This window comes from Oncorhynchus clarkii, chromosome 10 (genome assembly GCF_045791955.1).
Source record: "Oncorhynchus clarkii lewisi isolate Uvic-CL-2024 chromosome 10, UVic_Ocla_1.0, whole genome shotgun sequence".
Taxonomy (NCBI): Eukaryota; Metazoa; Chordata; class Actinopteri; order Salmoniformes; family Salmonidae; genus Oncorhynchus; species Oncorhynchus clarkii.
In genome coordinates this window covers 26552655-26568684 of record NC_092156.1, presented here as the reverse complement: position 1 = coordinate 26568684, position 16030 = coordinate 26552655, and the positions used below count along the sequence as shown (strand labels likewise).

Below are 16030 nucleotides of genomic sequence, written 5' to 3'. Positions count from 1 at the left end.
TGAAGTGCACCAGTTGAACGTGATACCTTCAAGCATTTGGAAATTGCTCCCAAGGATGAACCAGACTTGTGGAGATCTTTTTTTCTGAGGTCTTGGCTGATTTCTTTTGATTTTCTCATGTTGTCAAGCAAAGAGAAACTCAGTGCGAGTTTGAAGGTAGGCCTTGAAATACATCCACAGGTACACCTCCAATTGACTTAAATGATGTCAATTAGCCTATCAGAAGCTTCTAAAGCCATGATATCATTTTCTGGAATTGTCCAAGCTGTTTAAAAGGCACTGTCAACTTAGTGTATGTAAACCTTTGACCCATTGGAATTGTGATACAGTGAATTATAATTGACATAATCTGTCTGTAAACAATTGTTGGAAAAATGAACAAACCGATTTGCCAAAACGATAGTTTATTAACAAGAAATTTGTGGAGTGGTTGAAAAACGAGTTTCAATGACTCCAACCTAAGTGTATGTAAACTTCAGACTTCAACTGTATGTTAAATCCACTGTCAGAGTTCCTTTTACAGTGGCCCAGAAAGCTGTAAAACAGAATGACATGAGCATGAACAGGCTAGTTATCTGGTGTAGAGGGTAGTGATCTAGGGCTGTTACTGGAGGTGTAGGGAAAGGATACAATCTCCACCTGATGACTACGATAAAGGCCAGGGTTTGTGGTTCTTCATGAGTTACCATGAAACCCAGCTCTCGTATAGGATATGCCTATCCTAATTTCTCTCCATTTGTTTACATCTGGCCCATGATGATTTCATTGGTTAGCTTCCTCAAGGGTCCAAGTAGAAATGTCTAAAGCCATGATGACTCAAGTCACTCCCAAAGGAGGTCCTCCTGAGTTTAGGACCTCTTAGAGGGAATATGTCATTCCGTGTAAGGGGAAATTGTAGTGAACAAGATTCTAGGCAGTTCCCTGATACCATTCTACTTCCCCAATGAGAGCAGCCTGCCATTCCCCAGGAGTGCCCAGCCGCTCCTAAATACAATTACTTCAGAATATTGGAATCTTACTCACTCTCCCAGTTTCGGAGGGAGAAAGTATTGCTTTTGCTGCGACAGAATGTGTAGATGACAACCGGGTAGTAAATACACAGAGAAAACGATGAGTGTCGAAATGAAAGACTCATTTGACATTGCACTGCATTTTGCTGGTGATTCAAAAACTGTGTATTTTGAGGAACAAGCCCATATGGGAATTCAGAGTAGACACTTGACAGACGTGAATAATATATTTTGATTGCAGGTGAAGTAGTGCAAGTTGTATTTGATACTCCCATTTTTCATGAGGCGAAATAAAAGATCCCAGAAATGTTTCATACGCACAAAAAGCTTATTTCTCTCAAACTTTTTGCACAAAATTGTTTGCATCCCTGTTAGTGAGCATTTCTCTTTTGCCAAGATAATCCATCCACCTGATAGGTATGGCATAAAGAAGCTGATTAAACAGCATGATCATTACACAGGTGCACTTTGCGCTGGGGACAATAAAAGGCTACAGTTTTGTCTTTCTGACTACAGGAATGTCCAACAGAGCTGTTGCCAGAGAATTACATTGCTTATTTCTCTACCATAAGCCGCCTCCAACTACCTTTTAGAGAATTTGACAGAACGTCCAACCAGCCTCACAACTGCAGACCACGTGTAACTACGCCAGCCCAGGACCTACATATCCGGCTTCTTCACCTGCAGAATCGCCTGGGGGGGTGGTTCTGAGGAGTAGTTATGTCTGTAATAAAGCCCTTTGTGGGGGGAAACCTATTCTGATTGGCTGGGCCTGGCTCGCAAGTGGGTGGGACTATGCCCTCCCAGGCCCACCCATGGCTGCGCCCCTGCCCAGTCATTAGAAATACATAGATTAGGGCCTAATACATTTTTCAATTGACTGATTTCCTTCTATGAAGTGTAACATGTTGCGTTTATATTTTTATTCAGTACAGGTACATGGGCTCCGATACGATACACGAAAAGTATATGTTTAGCTTGAAACAATTTGATGCGATTCGGTTTGATTAGAGGAAAGAATCGATGCAATGCGGTTCGGTTCGACTAACATTTGTTGCATTGACACATTCATTTTCCATTCTAAATTAAATGTTTGCCTTTTGTCCCCCCCACACACTTAATTTGAAATCACCATCCCCCACACACTAATTAATGTAATTTTTGTAGATAAAGTGTGTGAGAGCTAGTAATGTATCATTATCTTTTAAAAATATAAAAACTTTTGAATATGAGACGGGGTTGAAATCTAATGTTTTAGAGTTTTTACTGACTTGCAGTGAGCTCTTACTTTCACTTTGAACATACAGTACAGGTAGCAAAAAAACGTATTGTTGTCCTCGTTATGAAATGGTCAACTTTACCCTAAAGATGACTTCAGAAAGTATTCACACCTCTTGACCTTTCCCACATTTTTTGGTGTTACAGGCTGAATTTAAAATTGATTAAATTTAGATTTGGTCTAACTAATTTACACACAATACCCCATAATGTCAAAGCGGAATTCTATTTTTGGAAATGTTTACAAATTAATAAAACATTTAAAGCTAAAATGTCTTGAGTCAATAAGTATTTAAACCTTTTGTTATGGCAAGCCTAAATACGTTCAGAAGTAAAAATGTGCCTAACTCTTTGAGCATGATGTAGTTATTCATTTTACACTTTGGATGGTGTATCAATACATTCAGTCACTACAAAGATACAGGAGCCGTTCCTAAATCACTTGCTGGAGAGGAATTTTAAAACAGTTAGATTAATGATTGTGATAGGAGAACTTAGGGTGGAGCAACATCATTGTAGTTACTCTACAATACGAACATAAATGACAGAGTGAAAAGTAGTAAGCCTGTACACAATAAAAAATATTCAAAAACACGCATTATGTCTGCAATAAGGCACTAAAGTAATACTGCAAAAAATGTAACAAAGGAATTAACTTTTTGTCCTGAATACAAAGCGCTATGTTCTGGGAAAATCCAACACAACGCATCACTGAGTACTAAGAATGGTGGTGGCTGCATGTTATGGGTTTGCTTGTCATCGGCAAGGACTAGGGAGTGTTAGGATAAAAATAAATGGAATAAAGCTAAGCACAGGCAAAATCCTAGAGGAAAACCTGGTTCAGTCTGTTTTCCAACAGACACTGGGAGAGGAATTCACCTTTCAGCAGAACAATAACTTAAAAGACAAGGGCAAATATACACTGTAGTTGCTTACCAAGATGACATTGAATGTTACTGAGTAGTTCTGACTTAAATCAGCTTGAAAGTCTATGGCAAGGGTTGAAAATGGCTGTCTATTAATGATCAACAACTAACTTGACAGAGCCTGTAATCGAACCCACAAATGCTGATGCTCCAGATACTCAACTAGTCTAAAGAAGGCCAGTTTTATTGCTAAAATAATTGCAAAAGGGTTTTCTAATGATCAATTAGCCTTTTAAAATGAACTTGGATTGGCTAACACAACGTGCCATTGGAACACAAGAGCGATGGTTGCTGATAATGGGCCTCTGTACACCTACAGTGGGGCAAAAAAGTATTTAGTCAGCCACCAATTGTGCAAGTTCTCCCACTTAAAAAGATGAGAGAGGCCTGTAATTTTCATCATAGGTACACTTCAACTATGACAGACAAAATGAGGAACAGAAATCCAGAAAATCACATTGTAGGATTTTTAATGAATTTATTTGCAAATTATGGTGGAAAATAAGTATTTGGTCACCTACAAACAAGCAAGATTTCTGGCTCTCACAGACCTGTAACGTCTTCTTTAAGAGGCTCCTCTGTCCTCCACTCGTTACCTGTATTAATGGCACCTGTTTGAACTTGTTATCAGTATAAAAGACACCTGTCCTCAACCTCAAACAGTCACACTCCAAACTCCACTATGGCCAAGATCAAAGAGCTGTCAAGGGACACCAGAAACAAAATTGTAGACCTGCACCAGGCTGGGAAGACTGAATCTGCAATAGGTAAGCAGCTTGGTTTGAAGAAATCAACTGTGGGAGCAATTATTAGGAAATGGAAGACATACAAGACCACTGATAATCTCCCTCGATCTGGGGCTCCACGCAAGATCTCACCACGTGGGGTCAAAATGATCACAAGAACGGTGAGCAAAAATCCCAGAACCACACGGGGGGGACCTAGTGAATGACCTGCAAAGAGCTGGGACCAAAGTAACAAAGCCTACCATCAGTAACACACTACGCCGCCAGGGACTCAAATCCTGCAGTGCCAGACGCGTCCCCCTGCTTAAGCCAGTACATGTCCAGGCCCATCTGAAGTTTGCTAGAGAGCATTTGGATGATCCAGAAGAAGATTGGGAGAATGTCATATGGTCAGATGAAACCAAAATATAACTTTTTGGTGAAAACTCAACTCGTCGTGTTTGGAGGACAAAGAATGCTGAGTTGCATCCAAAGAACACCATACCTACTGTGAAGCATGGGGGTGGAAACATCATGCTTTGGGGCTGTTTTTCTGCAAAGGGACCAGGACGACTGATCCGTGTAAAGGAAAGAATGAATGGGGCCATGTATCGTGAGATTTTGAGTGAAAACCTCCTTCCATCAGCAAGGGCATTGAAGATGAAACGTGGCTGGGTCTTTCAGCATGACAATGATCCCAAACACACCGCCCGGGCAACGAAGGAGTGGCTTCGTAAGAAGCATTTCAAGGTCCTGGAGTGGCCTAACCAGTCTCCAGATCTCAAGCCCATAGAAAATCTTTGGAGGGAGTTGAAAGTCTGTGTTGCCCAGCAACAGCCCCAAAACATCACAGCTCTAGAGGAAATCTACATGGAGGAATGGGCCAAAATACAGCAACAGTGTGTGAAAACCTTGTGAAGACTTACAGAAAACGTTTGACTTCTGTCATTGCCAACAAAGGGTATATAACAAAGTATTGAGATAAACTTTTGTTATTGACCAAATACTTATTTTCCACCATAATTTGCAAATAAATTCATAAAAAATCATACAATGTGATTTTCTGGATTTGTTTTCTCTCATTTTGTCTGTCATAGGCCTCTCTCGTCTTTTTAAGTGGGAGAACTTGCACAATTGGAGGCTGACTAAATACTTTTTTGCCCCACTGTATGTATGCCTATGTAGATAAAAAAAGATACTGCCGTTTCCAGCTACAATAGTCATTTACAACATTAACAATGTCTACACTGTATTTATGATCAATTTGATGTTATTTTAATGGACAAAAAATGTGCTTTTCTTTAAAAATAAGGAAATTAATAAGTGACTCTAAACTTTTGAACGGTAGTGTATGGGTTTAATGTTTCATTAATACATTTATTTCTTCCACTTTGGCATTAGAGTATTTTATGTAGATTGTTGACAAAAAAAATGACAATTAAATATATTTTTTATCAACTTTGTAACTTTGGAAAATGTGGAAAAAGTCAAGGGGTGTAAATACTTTCTGAAGGCACTGTACTGCATGCAAAGCTTGACTAGGCTACTGATATTGCCTGGGGTTGTTTGGCATGCAAAATGACTTGTAGATCAATGACTGGCAACACAAATACATGCTTAGTTCGACACTGAAGGAGAGGACACAGTTGTCACAAAAGATAAGGTATTTTCAGAAGGTAGAGCAAGAGTCATTTGAGCAAGAAAAATGTGTGAACCGGCATTTGTTACGTTTGAAAAGATTTCGTGTCCGAAGCATGCTACATTTGGATCCGTTTGGGGTCCCGCGGACCGATGCACTCATATCTTAAACATTTGAACAGGGACCGATCATATCGGTGAATTGTTACATCCCCAATCGCCCCACATTAAGCTTAGGCCTGCTTTTTTATTTTCTATTTTACAAATATATAGCAAATAAAACTATTATTGCTCTGTGTTCAATCTGGAGCCACAATATCCTTCATAGAAGTATTTAAACCCAAGCTCTGACTGCGAGAAGAGAGCCCTTGGACGTTATCAGTGCTAAACTAACTACTGAGGGCTGTTTCAGTTCAGGGCTCTTTGCCTTTCATTAAAACCCATATTGATTCCATTAATTGGCCGAATTGGCTTACAGGTCTGCAGAATGGCTGATCAAAGAGGCAAGAGAGTAGCTTTCACTCCCCACTGTAATTACTCAGCAGAGTGGTTTAAACATTGTGTAGCAGCACAGCGGTAATATGTCCCAGATTGGACCCTCCAACTTGGATTGGAGTCACTGCAGTTTTAATGACTGTCCAATTAAGATTTAATTGGAAACCCTTTATAATCTGAGAGCGCCACCCAAGACGGATAAGGAACACAGCGAGACAGCCGGAATAATCACTTATCACGATGAGGCCCCGCTCTATGCGGCAGGCAAGACGCAACCCCTAATTCGCTACGCTGAACTCCCCGCCCAAATACAGTTACCCTGGCCTGGATAATGCCAATTGACAAATGTGCCAATCTTTGGAAAAAGTTTTGGAGTGAGGTGGTGTATCTAGGACAATATGATTCCTCATGGTTGAGCTTACACATTGTTTTTATCTCAATCGAAGGTGTAGTCTCTTGAAAATGTCAGCTAACAAATTAACATCCAGAGCAGGGACTTCCCACCTCAGTGCCAATTCACCAATCCCCTTCTGAACCTACTCTCTCCTGTGGGTGATCAATACATACAATTCCATGTGAATTCACAATGCATAAAATGGTCCTATTGCTTATGGTGATCCTATTGCTTATGGCGATCCTATTGCTTATGGTCATCCAATTGCTTATGGTGATCCTATTGCGTATGGTGATCCTATTGCATATGGTGATCCTATTGCGTATGGTGATCCTATTGCGTATGGTGATCCTATTGCGTATGGTGGTCCTATTGCGTATGGTGGTCCTATTGCGTATGGTGGTCCTATTGCGTATGGTGGTCCTATTGCGTATGGTGGTCCTATTGCGTATGGTGGTCCTATTGCGTATGGTGGTCCTATTGCGTATAACCGCAAGGGGGTTAATGAAGTTCTATATACAGCAGTCATAGGCTGAATCTCAACAGATTTACATAAATTTGACAGCTTGCTGTTGAAGTTGTAGACATGTTCCCAGCAGTCAGTTCGTACCAGCATATTTCCAAAGCACCAATCGCTACATTGTAATGTTGGGTCAGCTAGAAGCACAGCGCAGCAGCTTAGCAGACTCAATTTTACTGTACTGACTCGTGGAAGAGCAGGCTGTTCGCTGCTGTCGCTTGCCTTTCTGCCTGTCATTTTTCAAACTTAATCACGATGATGTGCAGAGCGCTTAATATTCGTGGCAAATAATTTGAAAGATGCATATCTACTAACGTTACAGCACTGTTGCATTAGGTATTTGTTTAATTTAGATTTGTCCATTTATGATAATGATCTGGATCTGTTAGTGGTAGTGCACTGTGATTTTAATGTTTGTTTAAAGTTGTTTGGTAAGGGATTTTTTATTAACGTTAAATATTCTAATTTAGTTTAATCATTCACACCCCTAATTGCTATGGCAATGAGCTACCCTTAAGCTGCTGCAGAGACGAATGCCAATACCTAATGTATTGTAATTTACTTTCTAATAAATGGTTAAATTAATACATGGTGTTTCCTTTCTGAACAACATTTTGGTGGCTACAACACTACAAGCTACAACACTATTTTGTATGTACAGTTGTGGCTAAAAGTTTTGAGAATGACACAAATATAAATTTTCACAAAGTCTGCTGCCTCAGTTTGTATGATGGCAATTTGCATATACTCCAGAATGTTATGAAGAGTGATCAGATGAAATGCAATTAATTGCAAAGTCCCTCTTTGCCATGCAAATTAACTGAATCCCAGAAAAACATTTCCACTGCATTTCAGCCCTGCCACAAACGACCAGCTGACATCATGTCAGTGATTCTCTCGTTAACACAGGTGTGAGTGTTGATGAGGACAAGGCGGGAGATCACTCTGTCATGCTGATTGAGTTCAAATAACAGACTGGAAGCTTCAAAAGGAGGGTGGTGCTTGGAATTATTGTTCTTCCTCTGTCAACCATGGTTACCTGCACGGAAACACATGCCGTCATCATTGCTTTGCACAAAAAGGGCTTCACAGGCAAGGATATTGCTGCCAGTAAGATTGCACCTAAATCAGCCATTTATCGGATCATCAAGAACTTCAAGGAGAGCGGTTCAATTGTTGTGAAGAAGGCTTCAGGGCGCCCAAGAAAATCCAGCAAGCGCCAAGACCGTCTTCTAATGATGATTCAGCTGCGGGACCGGGGCACCACCAGTACAGAGCTTGCTCAGGAATGGCAGCAGGCAGGTGTGAGTGCATCTGCATGCACAGTGAGGCGAAGACTTTTGGAGGATGGCCTGGTGTCAAGAAGGGCAGCAAAGAAGCCACTTCTCTCCAGGAAAAAACATCAGGGACAGACTGATATTCTGCAAAAGGTACAGGGATTGGACTGCTCAGGACTGGGGTAAAGTCATTTTCTCTGGTGAATCCCCTTTCCGATTGTTTGGGGCATCCGGAAAAAAGCTTGTCCAGACAAGACAAGGTGAGCGCTACCATCAGTCCTGTGTCATGCCAACAGTAAAGCATCCTGAGACCATTCATGTGTGGGGTTGCTTCTCAGCCAAGGGAGTGGGCTCACTCACAATTTTGCCTAAGAACACAGCCATGAATAAAGAATGGTACCAACACATCCTCTAAGAGCAACTTCTCCCAAACATCCAGGAACAGTTTGGTGACGAACAATGCCTTTTCCAGCATGATGCAGCACCTTGCCATTAGGCAAAAGTGATAACCAAGTGGCTCGGGGAACAAAACATTGATATTTTGGGTCCATGGCCAGGAATCTCCCCAGACCTTAATCCCATTGAGAACTTGTGGTCAATCCTCAAGAGGCAGGTGGACAAACAAAACCCCACAAATTCTGACAAATTCCAAGCATTGATTATTCAAGAATGGGCTGCCATCAGTCAGGATGTGGCCCAGAAGTTAATTGACAGTATGCCAGAGCGGATTGCAGAGGTCTTGAAAAAGAACGGTCAACACTGCAAATATTGACTCTTTGCATCAACTTCATGTAATTGTCAATTAAAGCCTTTGACACTTATGAAATGCTTGTAATTATACTTCAGTATTTCATAGTAACATCTGACAAAAATATCTAAAGACACTGAAGCAGCAAACTTTGTGAAAATTAATATGTGTCATTCTCAAAACTTTTGGCCACGACTGTAGACGGTCTGACACCATTTCTTTCCTATCCGTAGAGTAGAACAACTGCTGCGGCTGTCCCTTCAGGCTAGGGAACACAATCACCAGCTAATATCATTAAAAAGCTATAATGACTTTGTCAAGAGGAGGAAGTTTTCGTAAAACATAAGACATTAATAAAGCTTCCTAAAAAGCAGCTGCTCGTTCCAGAGTAGTCCCAAAACAAGACCTGCATGCCAAACCACACTCAAATCATTATCACATTGTTACACCATGGATGGAAATTAGCTTTTTATAGCTGGCTAACTAGGACATTTAGTAAAACTGATATGTTAAATAATAGGCACCATCTTGTCACCCAAAACAAGTAATCTGTATAAAGCCCAAAACAATCTTGACAGTGCAATAATATTAGCAACTGACAAGATGCTACTATCTTGTACCATTTGGACCAAACTTTGGTTTGCTGTGTGCGTGCCAGTACCACCATGGCGTGCCAAGCCTCCGCCTCGTGTCTCTGCTGTATTGAGATATCAGTGTGACGCTGCATCGTGACGCCCCTGCCCTGTCTCCCTCTCTGTACCAGTGTCTGGCAGATCAATCAGGGACAGGGAGACCAGCTTCTCACTGATATAGTGGATCTCTATGGCCAGAGCTCAGCATACACTACCCTCGCTGTGTCAGCCAGAAGCCCCTACATCACCTCAGCTCAACTCAGACCCGGGAACGCACACTGACAGCCACGCTAAAAGGAGACATACTCTCCACATTGTTCATGGCACAATAAAACATCAATCAGGAAGAATGCTGTCCTATTGATCCCTCATGGACTACATGTACAATCCAACCATACCAGCAGAGATAAATAAACCTTTACGTGAGTATGTTGTGTATCTCTCACTCACCAGGCTGTCGAGGCCTCCGCCCAGCAAGTCGACAGCGCCCATCTGCATGGAGGAGACCTGGGGCACATTGATGGGGGGACCCAGGTCCAGGTTGAGCAGGTCTCCCAGCAGGTCTCCCTGGGAAGGGATGACTGACTGGGCCTGTTCAATAGGGACCGCTGGCCCTGCGCTCACAGGGCTCTCGCCTGTGTCAATGCTGAGAGGCAGGCACAGATATACAGTATTTAATTCATATTTTGTTTAAGTTATATGGGGGAGCAGATCTTGGTATTTGTTTGTAAGCAATGATTGCCTATGTGTTGTGCTAGACGGAGAGGGACGTGTTGTTTGGGGGTTAGGTGAGTGTGTCTTCTGGGACTTTGGTAACTGAGTAACTTCCTGGTAACTGTGTCTCACCTGCCGTGCTGGATGGGCAGGTGCTTGCGATGGATGCCATGGCTGCCCTCCACGAAGGCGTTGGGGGGCTTGTGGTAGACGGAGGCTAGGGAGCCAATGTGGCAAATGAGCTCGTCCAGCAGGGTGGGCTCAATCAGGTCTGTCTCCTCCGAGATCAGGGGCTTTTCGGACAAGACCACCTCCTTGGCCGTTACCGGATCGGTGGACAGCAGGCGCCAGTAGATGTAACCCCTGTCACGCAGATCAGGGTTGTCGGAGTCCTAGGAGGACACAAGGGAGAAGAATCACAGTTGAGAATAGATATTGATGAGTTTAAGTTTGGGACAGTTTGAAAAAAAAGAGGGAGACGTGTTGGTGTGTGTATGTGTGTGTCTCACCTGTGTGGCCAGACTGAGGACCTGCTGCACCAGCTCCTGAGTCTCAGAGGGCTTCTTGAGGAAAAGCTTTACGATGGCTGTGAGAAGAGTGAGCTGGACCTGAAACAACACACCCCCAAGGCTGTGAATGATCTGACCCAACCTCATACCTGCTCAAATAGTGAAAGTGGCTGCCAAACCCAGATAATAAAGGTTATTACTGTAAGGGCTGGACCAAATCAACTCCTAGCACCTATCCCTAAGGCACATGTGTAGTAGATATGAAAGGCTGACTTTAATGAAAGCAATATAGCAGAAATTACAGACAAGGGCAAAGTGGAGCTATAACCATATCCAACCCAGTCTTTGCCCTAGTTTAATTTCTGTCAGGGTGTAAAAGTCCCAAACGCATCATCCAGGCAATCTGGCATTAAGATTGTCAAATGAAACCAGCAGATTTATATTAAGTGTCCTGGGGGTAGAGGTAGATTAGAAACTGGGCAGGGTTGCTGACCTCAACTAACCTGGGCGCTCCGCTCTGGGACAACTGACTCGAGTGCTCTGGGACAACTGACCTGGGCGCTCCGCTCCGGGACAACTGACCTGGGCGCTCCGCTCCGGGACAACTGACCTGGGCGCTCCGCTCCGGGACAACTGACCTGGGCGCTCCGCTCCGGGACAACTGACCTGGGCGCTCCGCTCCGGGACAACTGACCTGGGCGCTCCGCTCCGGGACAACTGACCTGGGCGCTCTGCTCTGGGACAACTGACCGCCGTGGTCTGCTCTGGGACAATTAACCTGAGTGGTTTGCTCTGGGACAATGACCTGAGCGCTCCGCTCTGGGACAACTGACCTGGGCGCTCCGCTCTGGGACAACTGACCTGGGCGCTCCGCTCTGCGACAACTGACCTGCGTGCTCTCGTCATGGAAGCCCTCCAGGAAGCTCTCCAGCAGCTCGTCGGCGTTGTCGATCCTCTCAGCGTACTCGCCCACGATCCAGATCATGGCGGCACGCGCATCCGGCTCGTCCAGAGAATCCAGGTTCTCACACAGCGTGGCGATGATGCTTTCATACCTGAGCAGAGAGAGAAAGTATAAAGTGTCAGGGTATAAACTAGTGTCTGTCTGGGGCTGGGGATATACAAAGGTCTTGTATAGACACAGACAGTGGCAGTATAGCCCCTACTGAAAAACAAAAGACAAGAATGAGGAAAAAATTCTCAAACTTCATTGATTATTATTGGGGATGGAGGGAAAAGGACACCTACTTGTTGGGGTATTTGCGGAAGATGTCCCTGATGACCACGATGGCCTCCTGCACCACATAGTTGACCTTGGTCTGGATGAGGTCTAGCAGGGTGCTAACACAGCGCTCAGCAGATTGCTAAAAAGGAGACAACAGGAAGAGAGTCAACACTGACCCAAAACTGTTTTTTTCACAGTGGCCAAAGTACCTCGTTTAAACTCCTTCAAACAACTTTATAGGACTGGATGGCACTTTTTTGGAACAACTATAAAATCTGAAGTTCAGATAGACATTGATCAGAGATCCTCTGTGTGTCCGTCTATGATGGTGTCTCAGATTCCAACCTCCACTTTGATGGCACAGCGCCCGATGGCCCTCACTGCCTTACGCACAAAGTCAACGTCTACCTCGGTGGCATATTCCTTCAGCTCAGCCAACACCTGGGAAGAGAGCAGGGCATATGAGTGAAAAACATCACACACACACGGTGGGAGGACATGCAAACATCTTGACACTGTAAGAAAATGGGTTGAGGAGATAAGGTTGAGGTTAGTAAAATTGTGTACACACACAAGTGTAAGCTACCCAAGGCCAGTCAGAGAAGCTACCAAAGCCTCCCTCTATATCATCGACCGTATCCTTATGTAATACATGTATCACTAGCCACTTTAAACTATGCCACTTTGTTTACATACTCATCTCATTTGTACATACTGTACTCGATACCATCTACTGTATCTTGCCTATGCTGCTCTGTACCATCACTCATTCATATATCCTTATGTACATATTCTTTATCCCCTTACACTGTGTACAAGACAGTAGTTTTGGAATTGTTAGTTAGATTACTTGTTATTACTGCATTGTCGGAACTAGAAGCACAAGCATTTCGCTACACTCGCATTAACATCTGCTAACCATGTGTATGTGACAAATAAAATTTGATTTGAGATGGTGTTTATCCAGGGAGTGTCTCTCTGCTGGACTGTAATGGCAAATTTACAGCAAGATTGTCCGAGCCTGCCTTAGCTGTCAATCACGCTGACAGCTATCTCTGCTCTTCACAGCGAAGGAAGCGAGCACATCCGCTATCTAAAACGTGTGTTCATTAAGGCATCGTCTGACAGGAGCCGCTAAGAGCACCAGATAAGACTGATTAGGAGTGAAGCATTGGGATATGAACGTTTCTGTTGAAATTAGTCTTCAATATAGAGGTGCGGCTGAACAGATGGATCCAAGTCGGGGTTAGAGTATGCTATGCTTTCTGAGGGCCGTGTTGTTATGTTAACAAAATGTTATATTTCTGGGGGGCAATACCATTATTATAAGTCAAACATATGTAACAGTATAACTTTAGACCGTTCCCTCGCCCATACCCGGGCGCGAACCAGGGACCCTCTGCACACATCAACAACAGTCACCCACAAAGCATCGTTACCCATCGCTCCACAAAAGCCACGGATCTTGCAGAGCAAGGGGAACTACTACTTCAAGGTCTCAGAGCAAGTGACGTCACCGATTGAAACACTATTTAGCGCGCACCACCGCTAACTAAGCTAGCCGTTTCACATTCGTTACACATACACAGTACTGAGCTAGCTTCACCAAAATGGTACAATGATAGTTTTCTGTGTAGAGTGACTAAGTATATAATGATGTACAGTAAATCATAAGAAATTAACACCCTAATACACTGAGTGAACAAAACATTAGGAACACCTGCTCTTTCCATGACTGACTGACCAGGTGAAAACAGGTGAAAGCTATGATCCCTTATTGATGTCACTTGTTAAATCCACTTCAATCAGTGTAGATGAAGGGAGAAAATAAGGATTTTTAAGCTTTGAGACAATTGAGACATGGATTGTGTATGTGTGCCATTCAGAGGGTGAATGGCCAATAAAATATTTAAGTGCCTTTGAATGGTAGTAGCATGCACATTTTGACAGATGGAATTGCATGACTTTCACCAAATTTCCATGACCAACAACTGGTGGCATCCCTATTTACGTATAGAAAAGTGTGGTATCGACACAGGGAGGCTGCTCTCTGATCCCATGTACCATCTCCTGTCATTGAGCAAGGCACTTAACCCCCCACAAAGTAGAACCCCTGCTAGGCAACTGTATGAAACACATGTGGTCAGCCCTCAGTGTGGAGAGCTACTGGGTGTTCAGGCTCTTGATCAAGCCCTTTAATTAGGTCTGGTTGAGCAGTTCATTTCTAAACTGTGATTTGTTAGAGGGGGACAGGAATAAAAACCTGCACAACCATTAGTTCTCCTGGAGGATGGTTGACCACCCTTGATGTAAAACATTGCAACATTACAAATAAGTTTTATGCCTTTTGAAATAATTTGCTCATTCAATATATCAAAGATCAAATTAATATTGTAGGCTACAAATCTTTTTATTCAGCTGAAGCAAGCACAAAAATTGCCAGAAAATGTACCTTTTCTAGTTTAGTCATAATTATCTTAGCTACATTAGAGTTGTTAACTTTGCAGGCTGACTATTATCTATTGGATGCTCAAATCAATTGGAAGTATCTATAAAACAAGCTTTGAAGCCACATAATCCAAAAGAAAGGTTGCATCTAATGTTTATTCCTAAAAATAATGTTCACGATTCACAAATTAATATTTTGATTGAACCGAATCCCAACTAATTTAACTAGGCAAGTCAGTTAGGAACAAATTCTTATTTTCAATGAGGGCCTAGGAACTGCCTGTTCAGGGGCAGAACGACAGATTTGTACCTTGTCAGCTCGGGGGTTTGAACTTGCAACCTTCCGTTTACTAGTCAAACTCTCTAACCACTAGGCTACCCTGCCACGATATAAATCGTTCAAAAAAGTAAATAAACTTTGTATGACCTTATTCGCGAGTGTCGGTGGAAAGTTTTTGGGGACATGACGAAAACATTAATACATGCTAAAAATAGCTTAACAGTTAACTAGAGGGTACAATATATATTTTGAATTGGCCACCTAGTTAATTTTATAGGCCTACCTGCTGATGTCTGACTGTCTCTCTGTCCTTGAGCAACGGCCCACTCGTCTTGCACTATGCAAGTGCACTAGTGACATTCCGATCCGGGCTATGTGCTATATGCTGATTCTATTTGATTGATAAAATATTTAACTGTGCCTAAATACATTACATTAACAGAAAATATTCAAAATTTCCATGACTGCCACAACATTTCAGATTTTATGACTTTCCAAAACTTTTCCAGGCCTGGAAAAACACCATTTAAAAATCCCATGACGTTTTCATGCTTTCATGAAAATACGAACCCTGGTAGGTGCCAGGTACACTGGTTTGAGTGTGTCAAGAACTGCAACGCTTTTGGGTTTTTCACGCTCAACAGTTTCCCCCGAGTATCAAGAATGATCCACCATCCAAAGGACATCCAGCCAACTGTGGGAAGCACTGGCGTCAACATTGGCCAGCATCCCTGTGGAACGCTTGACACTTTGTAGAGTCAATGCCCTGACAAACTGAGGCTGTTCTGAGGCATAAGGGGGTGCAACTCAATGTTAGGAAGGTGTTCCTAATGTTTTGTACACTCAGTGTAGAGTTCTATTGACTGAGGTATAGGGTTCCATGAATGGTACCTGAGCTATGTTGGCCTGGGAGGCCAGGCGAATCATGATGTCCAGTTTCTCCAGTTTGACGTAGATGGGGTCGTTGTACTTGACAAAGAACACCTTGATCTCCTGCTTAAGGATCTCAGGCCTAAAGAGTAGAGATGGCATGTATTATAGGAACAGAACATCTATCTATCCATCTGGTCCTGATCTGAACCCACAGAGCTGAGAGAGGGGAAGGGTACATAGGAAGAGAAATTCTGTCATCTAGTGGCTAGGAAGTGAGGATGGCACCAAACTAAAACATGGTGCCAAAACATCGTACCTAAACAGTCTAATCTAACATC

General features: G+C 42.9%; 1 protein-coding gene across 4 annotated transcripts in view; it reads right to left on the bottom strand.

The window, feature by feature from the left end:
- LOC139418201 (adaptor related protein complex 2 subunit beta 1) overlaps positions 1 to 16030 on the bottom strand; it is an 84995-nt gene that overhangs the window by 56167 nt on the left and 12798 nt on the right. For all 4 annotated transcript variants that reach the window (XM_071167471.1, XM_071167470.1, XM_071167473.1 and 1 more), the window contains exons 8-14: positions 15711 to 15831; positions 12437 to 12532; positions 12115 to 12230; positions 11756 to 11921; positions 10867 to 10965; positions 10490 to 10749; positions 10094 to 10289 (exon numbers count right to left, since the gene is read on the bottom strand). In XM_071167471.1, the coding sequence (XP_071023572.1) occupies positions 10094 to 10289; positions 10490 to 10749; positions 10867 to 10965; positions 11756 to 11921; positions 12115 to 12230; positions 12437 to 12532; positions 15711 to 15831 (1054 nt within the window). The remainder of the gene's footprint in view (positions 1 to 10093; positions 10290 to 10489; positions 10750 to 10866; positions 10966 to 11755; positions 11922 to 12114; positions 12231 to 12436; positions 12533 to 15710; positions 15832 to 16030) is intronic.